Below are 11,674 nucleotides of genomic sequence, written 5' to 3'. Positions count from 1 at the left end.
AGCTACTCCAGAGGAGGTTTAGACTGGAGATTAGGAACAATTTCTTCACCAAAAGGGCAGTCAGGCATTGGAACAGGCTGCCCAGGGAAGTGGTGGAACCACCACCCTTGGCAGCCTTCAAAGTGTAATTGAGGCCCTTAGTGACATGGTTCAGTGGTGGTGCTGGCAGTGCTGGGGGAACTGTAAGATCTGACGGCCTGAAAAGGCCTTTTCCAACTTGGCTGCCTCCGTGATTCTACGGTGGGTAAGCAGCCAGGCCTTCTGCCCCCTCTGCGGAGGCCCTTCCAACGTGCCCCAACGGCCGATCGCAGTGGGCGGGCGCTTGCCTAGCCGGGCCGGGGCGGGCCGGGGCGGAGCGGCCGCCCGGGGTCGCTGCGGCGGCAGCGGTGACGGGTCGGGTCGGTTCAGCGTGGCGGCCATGGCGGTGTTCGTGACGCGGCGGATCCCGGCCGAAGGGCTGCGCGTACTGTCGCAGGCTGGCGGGTGAGCGTGGGTCGGGGTCCAAGTGCGGGTGGGTCGGTGTCCCCTCGGCCCCGGTCCGGGGCGGGGTGACGGGCCGCTCTCTCGCAGATGCCGCGTCCAGCAGTGGGACTCGGAGGAGCCGGTGCCGCGGGCCGAGCTGCTGGCGGGAGTGGCGGGGAAGCACGGGCTGCTCTGCCTGCTCTCCGACCGCATCGACCGCGAGGTGCTGGAGGCCGCCGGTGGGTGCGGGCAGCGGGACCCGCTGCCCCTCTCCCGTTCCTTTCCCCGTTCCCTTCCCAGCGTTCGCCCGCCCCCCCCCCCCCCCGGGGCGACGGTGGGCAGCAGCGTGCCGTGGCGTGTCGTAGGTCCCGGCCTGAAAGTCATCAGCACCATGTCCGTGGGGTTTGACCACCTCGCCCTGGAGGAAATCAAGAAGCGGTAACCTTTGCCTGCTCTGTACCTCACCCTGCCCTGTGAGGGATGGGGTCCAGCCGCGGGAGGTGGTGGGGAAGGGGGGTGAAGCTCAGAGCTCATCCCGCTGTTCACACAGCAGATCACACTGTGGATTGCTTGGCACAGGCGTGGTGGGTGACTTGACAGAGCATGGGGCTGGATAGGTGGGTAGGGTTTGTGACCTGCACCTCCCTGTTGGTAGGGTATGGCTGGGGTCACCTCCAACCCAGCTGGGGTTGGAGGAGCCTCTGGATGTCAGGGTATGGTTCGGATAACCTCACCCCAACTGCTGTTGAGATGACTCTTTGGAGGACAGGCTGAGAAGCCGAAAGGGATGTTCTCTTGCATGTGGTACTGCAGATACGTAGAAGAGGGAACTTCAGCAACTTGGCCAGAACATCAGTGACTTGCCCAGAAATTTTGAGGTAGAGCCCCAAGGCTGGCAGCATTGCCCCAGAGACCTTTGCTTACCTTGCAGAGGGATCCGTGTGGGGTATACCCCTGATGTCCTGACCGATGCCACCGCAGAGCTGTCTGTAGCTTTACTTCTGTCTGCATGCCGCCGGCTGCCAGAGGCAGTGGAGCAGGTAAAGAAGTGAGTGTCACCATCAGCCAGCTGGTGCAAGGGCTGGCACCAGCCACCTTGCAGGCCAAGGTGGGAGTCCCCTGCAGTTCCCTGGCTTTTCGTAGACATGCTGCTCAGGGGCTGTAAGAGGGGCAGAGTTCCCCTCTTGTGTGCTAGGTAGAGGCCCTGTGTGAAAGGGCACCCAAAGCCACTGCAGACCCCTCTGGGAGGGCACGCACGGAAGGTCTGGCCAGAGCTCCCTGAATGGCAGTTGCTCCAGGGCTGGGGATAGCAGTGCCTAATTCAAATCAGTCCCAAGGCAGCTGCTTCTGCAGCATACCTAAGGAGACCTGCAGGAGACCACCAAGGTCCCTTGAAGCAGGAGCCTCAGAGAAGCTGGCTGTAAGATCATCTGGCTGTGTCAGAGGGACTGGCCATCCCCAGCATTGTACTCTAGTGTGCTTGCCCAAATGCTGGACTGGGCTGTGCACAGGCTCTCTCGTGCCGCCATCTGACATCTGTTTCTACCTGACTTTCTCTTTTAGTGGTGGCTGGACAACATGGAAGCCCTTGTGGATGTGTGGTTATGGTCTGTCTGATAGTACGGTGGGCATCATAGGTCTGGGGAGAATAGGTAAGTGCAGGTCATGCAGAAGATTCGTGTGTCTCCAGCGACGGCAAGGTGGTTCTGGAGGTGTTCAGCCAAGGTGGTGTCCCTGTTGCTCACCTCCTTAAAGTCCATGACAGCAGCCAGGAGAGCTGCTCTGAGCCGTGATCTTGACTCATCAGGCCTAAACTTTGAAAGTGTTAAAGCGTTCAAACACATCCAGTACATGTAAATGGTAGAGCAAACTGGATGTCATCCTCTCAATATTCAGGTAAACAAAAGCCCTGACAAAGTCCAAGGTGACATGTTTGTCATCCATTCAGTTGTGGACTTTGTCAGATGGCTATTTCTTTCCTCACTTTCCAGTTTGCTCCCTAGGGTGTCTTCAGGTTTAATATCCCATTGCTCCATTTCTGCAGTTTCGCTATGGGAGTTCAGTCCTGCTCACTTCAGGAGCAGCAGAAGACCTCCACCCCATGCTCGCCATGCGCCTGGCAGGAGGAATACCACCACAATGACCCTTTAGCGAGCAGTGTGCTCTCTGCAATAAGTGCAAGCTCGCTGAAGGATGGATTGCCTGGAGAGTACTGACAGATGCTCGCAGCCCAGCACGGGTCTCTGTGCAGCATGTGTCGTGCAGGCACAGTGGCTAAACAGTCTCCTCTTTTCCTTCTAGGACAGGCAGTTGCCCGCCGCCTAAAGCCATTTGGGGTCAAGAAGTTTTTGTACACTGGCAGTGGCCCAAAACCAGAGAGTGGTGCGGAGTTTGGAGCTGAGTTTGGTAAGCAAGGCTCCAGGAGCAGGGGCGGCATCTGTTTCATGGCAGCACAGAGAACTATTCGGGCTCACTGGGGAGTTGTCACTCCCTGGGAGTGGTCCAGCGGGGAAGAGAGGTTCCAGGTGACTTCCTCGGTGTAGCTGGCATGAACTACAGTGGGAGCAGCAAAGGAAGGAATGGGAATCCCCAAACGCTTCTCATGCAGTGTTAGTGGATGGCAGGGAAGAGACCTGCCTTCTTTGAGTCAGGTGATTCCAGCCAGTAAGCTGCACATACCTGGGCTCCAACTGACAACCGTTGCTGTGGGCTGTGGTGGTTTCTGCTGCTTTTGCCTTTCGACTTTCTCCTGTGTCCATCCATTTATGATTTTCAGTTAGTTTCATTTGTGCAAGGAAGTGGAATGTAACAGGGATTGGAAAGTGGCAGTCGTGCGCCTTTGAGGAGGGGATGGATCTTTGGCAGGACTTCTCCTGCCCCTTGCACTTTCCTCTCACCTCCAGGAGTGAAAGTGACCCTGCCTGTGGCAGGGGGGTGGAACTAAATGATCTTTTAAGGTCCCTTCTAACCCAAACTGTTCTTTCATGATTCTACAATGATTCTATGAAGTCATCGGTAGGTAACACATAGAAAGATTTAATGCTGGCATAAGCTGGTGCTACCATATTTTGCTGCCTAAACGTGAAGTATGTACCACAGCCTCCTTTAGGCCAGATGGCTGAAGCACTGCTAGATTCCCCTTTGGCTTGGTTTTAATTCAAAAGTGAAACAAAACATTGCAGTAGTATCTGTAGGGATGTGTTTGATTTTTGTTGGGTGTTTAATGGTCCTTGTGCCTCCCCATTTTGTGGAGAGGGGTCTCTCCAGAGCAGCACTCACTTGCAGGTGAACTTTTTGGATAAAGAAGGTTACTGAGGTCTGTTGGTGAGGTTCCCCAGGCCAAACTGACCTGTTTTTCTCCACTCAGTCCCACTCACAAGGCTGGCCGAAGAATCAGACTTCGTTGTGGTGACATGCGCTTTGACTCCGGCCACCCAAGGAATGTGCAACAAGGACTTCTTCACCAGAATGAAGAAGACCTCTGTGTTTGTCAACACAAGCAGGTAATCGCAACCAGATCTCCTGCACAGGGCTGGGGGGTGGGTGTTGACCATCACCCTCTGACAATTACAGCTCCATGGGGGATCTGGTAGGATGAGGTGTGCTTCCGCTGCAGGTGCAGGCAGTCTGTACAACCTTCATGGTCCAAGGTGTCTTAGGACCACGGCAAAGGCAGGATAAGTTATTCCATCACACAGCTGCCCCAGAGTTGTCCTGTGCTTGGGCACTCGGCTCCTCTCCCACTGCTGGGCAGCCTGGACCAGAAGAAATAGCAGCTCATTGTGTTGCGAGGTTCAGGCAGATCCAGAGAGAGTCTGAAATCTTCTCAGGCAGAGAGGATCCAGGTGCCTCTACTCAGGCTGTCCCTGCCATGGGCTGTGTCCTGGCCATGTGCCCCTCGGAGCCCATGGGACCCCTCAGCAGCATGGGGTCTCTGTGTTTGCCAGGGGGTCTGTGGTGAACCAGGAGGATCTGTACAACGCACTGGCCCAGGGCCAGATCGCAGCAGCAGGCCTGGATGTCACAACACCGGAGCCACTGCCCACTGATCACCCCCTGCTCTCCCTCAAGAACTGTGGTAAGTGAGTGGCTGGGCCCCAACTCTGCTCTGACAGCCTGCACTTTGGGTGCCTCGTGTGCCCATGGCTGGGGACCTGCTAGCTGAAGTGTGAGGGATTCCCTGCCACTGTTAGCCTGCCAGTGTGACCAAGCACTGAAATGTGAAAGGACAGGAAGGTCAAGTGTATTTAAGCAAACTGTAGGTAGGCACTGCACAATGCAGAGAGCTCGTAGGGTGGAAGACCTCATCAACATGATGTAAAACAAATGTGGGAGGTATTTTGATTCTCCAGAAAGCAGCTGAGGTCAGCTCATTTTTTAACACCTTCCTGATGGATCTCCATTTGATCATTAAAGGCATGGGGAGAAATTCGTGGAAGAGTCTGATACCAGTGGGTGCCTGAATGAGAAACTGAATCTCTGCTCATGCCCTGCTAAGCTGTGGTATAGATGTTCTGCTAGAACATAGGTAGATACAGAATAGATACTGAATAGATACAGAAGATATATGTAATAATTACGTATATAAGAATGTATAATAATTATATATATACCTAGAATATATGCTGTATATAATCTCTAGATAATACATATTTGTATTCTAGCATATGTTCTGTTAGAAACATTTCCCATGTGGCTAAAAATCTGGGTGCTGAGTCTGCCTAGAAGAATTTTGGCCTTGGGAGTGCTGCAGCCACTGTAGAACTCTCCAGCTAGCCCATCTACTGTGAGCCTGGGCTGCCAGGCGCAGGTTCAGCATACATGCTCAAAAGCACAGTTCATGTAAGTGCTGAAGTGCTGGCCTTGTCCTGACATCCACATTCGCCATCAGATGTCAGCAAATGAGACAGCCCCGAGCTGAAAAGGCCGGCAAGTGTTCATGCAGAGCATGAGCAGAGGATGAGCAGAGGTTTCTTTGCAGATCTAGCTGTATCCCCTGGACAGACTAGGGCAGCTTTGACTGGTAAAGTGGAGCCCAGTGAGCTCAGGCAGCCTGTTTTCTGTATGATGACAAGTGTCAGGCCAGTAGGAAGATGCTGGTCTCAGGACTAGTGCATGTATTCTCCAGAGGAGATTGGGTTGGATGAAGCAGGCTGGTTAGGAAGGTGCTTGCTCAGCTGCTCTTGTGCTTCAGTATTGTCCGGCTGCTGGACTGGAAGTGGGAGTGCCTGCCATTAGGGGCAGTAGCTGATCACTGTTACTTTCACTAATGGTTTCCTGAAAGCTTCCTGAGAGCTACTGGGTGGGGCACAATGATGTTTTAGTGCAAGAGATTAGCAGCCCTCAGAGTTTACCTGGGATCCTCATTGTAGCAGACTGAAGGGACTGTGCAGGGTGGTGTGTTCCATGGCCTCACTGCCCACCAGTGCAGCTTCATCCTCAAAGGCACCATGGGCTCACAAGCCGCCTGGGATGAGTTAGGGACAGCTCCTGGTGTAGTTACTGCCTCCCCTCATGTGGCCTTCAGTGAGTAACTTGGCCTAATCCTTATAAAATGGGGCAAGGAGCTTTGCTGCTCCAGATAGGGAATGTATAGGTCAGGCTAGGTACTCAGTGGGACTGACTTGGACACAAGCCGGTAAACCTCACTTGTATCCCTTGAGGCAGAAAATACATAAAACAGAAATGCAACACAGAGAGGACACAGCTTTCTAGTTGGAAAGTCAATGTATGCAGTTGTCTGCAGCCCCATTGCTGGCGCAGGGGCAGGGTGCCTGTTCCTACCTGAATGCTCAGCTTTGCTGGGGTGACCAGCCTTCCTGAGAACTGATGGCATGAGCTGGGCCAGAGTAGCCTCCTCTCACGTGGTTGAGTGCTTTGGCTGCTCAGGCTGCACCTGAAGCAGGAGATGTGGTGCATGAGCCTTCATTTGTGAGGGCAAAATACCAGAGTGGTTGTGCAGGCGGCAGCAGTATGCCCTCTCTCCAGGAAGGAGGTTTTTGGAGTAGGAAATGTCTGTTTCAAAATGAAACCATAGAGACAGCCATGAAAATTTGGAACTGGCAGTGGCTGAGTTTCTGTTTCGGAAGTACAAGATCATAGCTGTGGCATTATCTTTTTCTTTTTTTTTTTTAAGACTTTTTTTACGTGTTTGCTTTGATTCCCACAGTAGACAGGAAATAGAGTTGACATTGCTTTCACAGCAAACAAGGAGCCCAGACTGTTCTCAGCTTGGGGAGAAAGGACCTGTGTGTGCCCACAGCCCTTGAGAGAGCCTTTTATCCCCAGACAGCAGCATGTCAGGTGTTCAGGCTTCTGCATTGCCTGTAGTTGCTGTCTGTTATGAAACCAGCAGAGATGCAGAGGTTTTTATCCGTACCTTTGGCAAGTACTCTTCACTACTGTTATAATAATTTGCTACTGAAACAACTTTGGCTCATTCCTTTGCATTGCATAAGAGGAGCCTTTCCACACAGGCGGATGGAAATCCCTGCCCTGACTATGCTACAGCATACCAGCTGTGTTGCAAGGGCCACTTGCTTCCACGTGTGCCTTTCCAGTACACCCATGGGTCTGTAAACCAGGATGTTTCACAGTAGTCTTCAGTTTCTTGCTGCAATATGTGTTGGTTCATGCCTGTCAGTGAGCTGATCCTCCTTAAAGCCGTTTGGCAATCACACAACAGTGTGTAAATTTCACTGCATTTTTGTCTGCCACAGGGATAGTAGGAGGACTCTCTCTTGGCTGACTCTCTTTGGCCTGGACGACTTAAAAAAGCCCAGTTAGCCATTTGTTTCTTGTTCCATGTCTGCTGCCAGCTCCTGGTGGAGCAGCAGCTGGTGCCTGGTGGACCCAGGTTGCCCACATCCCAGGAAGACCCCTGAAAGAGGCTGTAAGAGGTCAGCAAAGGTAAGGAACAAGCAAGTAACCTTCCCTGTCCCCCTGCAGTGATTCTGCCACACATCGGGAGTGCCACGTATGCCACAAGGAGCACCATGGCAGTACTGGCAGCCAACAACCTCCTGGCTGGGCTGCGAGGGGAGGCCATGCCCCACGAGCTGCTGCTGTGATGGCCAGAGTCCCCACCCTGGAGGGCAGCAGGACTTGGTGTTACTGTCCCCTGGAGAAGTCTTGGAGACCAGTCTTGTGCCTCCTTGCCTCTGCAGCAGCGTGCCAGCAGTGCCTGTGGTGAGGGAACTGCACCAAAGCTATTAAAGAGAAGCAATGAGTGTGTCGTGCTTATTTTCTATGAGAACAGGGTGCACATGGCATAGCACACAGCTCTGCAGGGGGCTGCGAGTGCCCTGGTCATGTTGCTGCTGAATTCAGCAGGCTATGGATGGTGTTAAGTCCCAGTTCAGAAAACACTGGCAGTGTTGGGATTTGAATGTTAGCCAGCATGTGTCATATGTAAAAGAGCTGCTGCAGTAGCACCTGTCCTCGGAAGCCTGGCTCCTGGGGTCACAGCGAGAGGCCATGCAGTTCCAGACTGGAGCTCCCAGCCTCATAGCGAGGGAGGGAGGAGAGGTAATTGCTCAGTTGGCACAGGCCCACTGCTGCCAAGGGAGCTGCTGCCAAGCACATGTTCAAGGGGTTTGCTGAATCAGCGCTAAGGTGTGATATTTCCATTCTTCAAACGTCAAAAGCAGAAAGGCTTGTATGGCTGCCCTGGCATTTTCAGTTCTGCTTTTGTCTCTGTAACTAATTCTGGGCACAGCTCTGAAGTGGACTACAGACTGGAATTCACACTGGGAGCTTCTGCATCCTCCTGTGCGTTCTGGCTTCAGCTCACCACCTCAGTTTGGTTTGGTTTTTTTTCCCCAGACACGCAATGACACGTTAGTGCAGGGGAAAGCCTGAGCAGGTGCCAAGCCTGTAGCTGCCAGAAGAGGCCTGGGTGAGCACATTTCAGGGGCTTTGAGGGGTCTATCTCTCCTCTAGTACTGTCCCACTTCTATAAACGGGGGTTGGAACCCATCTCTCTGTGCCAGTCCTCCACAGCAAGTTTCTGCTCCAGTTGATGACACAATTGGCTCCAGGTGTGCTCCTTGGATTGCTCTGTGCTGCTTGCTTGTTTGAGGGCTGCATGTCCCAGTGACATTGTTTCCTTAAGGAAAAAAGAAAGGTGGCTGCAACATTGCATTGCAGTGGCAAGAGGACTTTAACATGTGTAAAGCTTGTTAGAAATCCTGCTTTGAATGGGTGCATGTAGAGTGTGATCTCCAAGCAGTTTCCTGCTGCAAGGGTGGAAAGGGTCAAGAACACTTTCCAGTTTCATGGGGGCATGCCTATAAGCCATATGCAGCAGGATATTGCACAGGGAGTGCACAGCCCTGCAGAATCCAGCCATGCTCTTGAAGGCAGGAGCAACTCATCCCTTACTTTCTTCAGCAGAGGGCTTGGCTGTGTGCTTGCATTCTTCTTTCCAAGAATAAGGAGTGAGTAAGCCCTTTTCCCAGTGTTACCCTGCTACCTCTGGGAGCTTGCCTGAAGGGGACATCTTTCCTCACAGTCCCCTGCAGCAGTCTTTCCCAGTCTGCTGCAAGCAAGACCAGGTCAGGCATCTCTCCTCAGGTGGTAGCTGAGCCCTCTGGGGGCCATGGGACATGTTCTCTGGTTGGGAGTCAGGGTCACAGCTTCATGGCATAGACCAGCAATTTTCCCATCCTGTACAGCCAGCACTCGGGGAGCAGTTGTTGAAAGGTTGCTACACAGCAAAGGAAAACACCCAACTGGGATTTTCAGAGTAAAAGGCTAGGATTTGATGTATAGGAATGCTGCATTTTGAACTCAACAGCATTAAACAAGCACGTTGCTGTTGCTTCACTGGAGATATAGCAGAAACTTTTTCTGTATCTAGTCTTGCAGCAACAGCACTGCCAGAGCTGGACACATCTGCAAGCTGTGAATCTGTATTCCCCATTTATGAACAAATGTATGATGAGGAAGCCAGTTCAATTTAATTTCTTTTTGTGTTCTACCTCTGCAGGGTTGTGGGGAAAGCCTTGGTGAAAGCAGTGTGCTAGGGCTGGTAGGGGATGAGACTGGGGTCCAAGGTGGCCCATCACTGCCCAGAGGTGGCAAGGCTGCTTGGAGGTGCAGTGTGGTCTTGCCATGGTCCCATCCCCTTGTGCCCTCCTGGCACCTACTACAATGAGGCAGATGGGACCACCCTGCCTGCTGCCTGCAGGATCTGTTCACAGACCTGCCAGTCATGGCTGCATGGTGCCACCCGCCCTGGCCAGCCCCTGCTGCATGGTGTGGAGATGGCTCTCACCGGTGTTAAACCAGCCTCCTCCCAACTCCGTGTGCTCCCAGCCACTGTGCTGTGGAAAGTGGTGAAAAGCAGGCCTGGGCTCAGGTTCCTTGTGAGCTGTGGCTCTCCACTGGCCATCCTTCTCTCCATGCCTTGTCACTCTTCTCTCCAGGTTTCAGCATTCAGAGCAGCATATGGAGCAAAGGACAGCCTCATTTCCAAGGCTGTGGGAGGTTTGGAGCAGAGGAGGAAGCAAGAGAACATGTCGGTTTGCTTGACCCCAGGGGAATCTGTCCCACGGACACAGAACACAAAGCATGCCCAGTGCATTCAGCCAGGGCAGGTGCTGAAGCTGCTGGGCAGTTACAGGCTCTGACAGCAGGGGAGCACCTGCACCAACCACCTGGCCACTACGGGGTCACAGCATACTATGTTTCCAAAGGCAAGAGTGCAGCAGCTCCATTGGCCTCATGGGCACAGGAGCCCACCATGTGCTCCACTACACAACACCTAAACACAACTCAGGAGCTTGTGGTTTTGGAGGAGCCATCTTCAGCTGGGATTAAGCACACTTAAGAGACAGTGTCATGGTTTAACTCCAGCCAAGTACCACACAGCCACTCGCTCCCTCACTTACCCCCTGCCCTGGTGGGATGGGGAGGAGAATCAGAGAAAAGGTAAAACCCATGGGTTAAGATAAGAACAGTTTAATAGTTAAAATAAAATACAATACTACTAATAATGAAAACAGAGATGGCAAAAAGAGAGCTCAAAGAAAACCAAACAACAGCCAGCCCACTCCTGGAAGGCAACCAGTGCCCAGTGCAGCTTCGCTTCTCTTCTCCCAGCATATCAGGCACCAGGCAAGCAGTGCACAGCAGGCAGCCATGCCACCAAAGGTGCTCAAGCCTGTAGGTAGCAATGCAGCCACATGGACAAAGAGAGAACAGCCTCTGGAAGACAGCCCAAGACAGTAACCAGCCATAACATGCCTGAACTGCTTAATTCACTGCTTGTTACTGTACAGCACAGGAAAGTTTCTGGCAAGAGTAAATAAAAAGTCTGCATCTCTGAGAGCAGCAGTGCACTGTTGTCTCCAGTTCTCATCATATATAAAAACTGAGCAGGGTCCTGCATAATAATCCAGCACATTTCGTAAGTGATGAGAGGGGAAGGCAGTAGCTGGCAGCAGTGTAAGCCTGGTCCAGAGAGGAAGCTGGAACACGCAGAGAAAAGCCTGTGCTTGGGAATTAAAGTTCATCTAGTGCACTCTAGTTCTCTCTCTGTCCCGTGGCAAGTGTTCTTCATACAGAATGCTCTACTTGAACTTCTCAATGTTAACTGAACCATACTCTGATAGCAATAATAGCTATTGGAAGATGTTCGTTAATTAGTTATAGATGCTGGCTAGTTAAAGGAAGACCTTTGTTTCATGTCTCAGAGAGTATCTGGCATGTTTATCAATATGTTTTGATTCACAAGCCTTGTTCGAGTACTGACCATCAGAAGCAGAGTGTTTGGGAATTTTCTAGTAAGGCCTCCGCTGACCAAGGAATGGCTGGTACCCATGGTGGATAGGAAGGGAGTGGGCTCCTGAGCATCTCAGCTGGCTGGAAATTTCCAAGTGACACAACAGAAGGACTTATTTTGATGTGAAAACCTTGGCTGTATTACGTGGATGTCAGCCCATCAGGTTAGTTTGCTGGTCTGTATGATTTTTTGAGGTTTGACCCTAAAGATCCTGGTATTGGTAAAGTTACTGTAATGCCGAAGGATGTTGACTAAATATTTGAGAGGTTATTGTGACCCCTAATAATGTGAGAAATAGTTAAGTGTAAGTGAACTGGTACCTGAGCACCTGTATTAGATTCCTGAGCACATTATGAAATAGACACAAGCTTGTAAATAAGGCTGCTGTAGTGACTGAAGCACATTTCGGGTGTCACATCTTGGAAT

General features: G+C 52.2%; 1 protein-coding gene across 2 annotated transcripts; it reads left to right on the top strand.

Annotated features, from left to right (window-relative positions):
• The first annotated feature begins 343 nt into the window (after positions 1-343).
• On the top strand, positions 344-7,691 carry GRHPR (glyoxylate and hydroxypyruvate reductase). Of its 2 annotated transcripts, XM_065662745.1 has the most exons (9): positions 347-483; positions 571-701; positions 828-900; positions 1,394-1,510; positions 2,026-2,114; positions 2,764-2,868; positions 3,830-3,965; positions 4,410-4,540; positions 7,411-7,691. In XM_065662745.1, exons 1-9 carry the CDS (start codon positions 419-421, stop codon positions 7,530-7,532), a joined length of 969 nt encoding a protein of 322 aa, XP_065518817.1. In that variant the 5' UTR covers positions 347-418; the 3' UTR covers positions 7,533-7,691. The 2 variants fall into 2 exon arrangements, with proteins under 2 accessions (XP_065518818.1, XP_065518817.1); XM_065662746.1 differs by lacking the exon at positions 4,410-4,540 and having other exon boundaries at positions 344-483.
• The last annotated feature ends 3,983 nt before the right edge of the window (positions 7,692-11,674 follow it).

The sequence above is a fragment of the Lathamus discolor genome, chromosome Z (genome assembly GCF_037157495.1).
Source record: "Lathamus discolor isolate bLatDis1 chromosome Z, bLatDis1.hap1, whole genome shotgun sequence".
Classification (NCBI taxonomy): Eukaryota; Metazoa; Chordata; class Aves; order Psittaciformes; family Psittacidae; genus Lathamus; species Lathamus discolor.
Note: the sequence above shows the minus strand (reverse complement) of the source record. Positions and strands in the feature narration are given on the sequence as shown.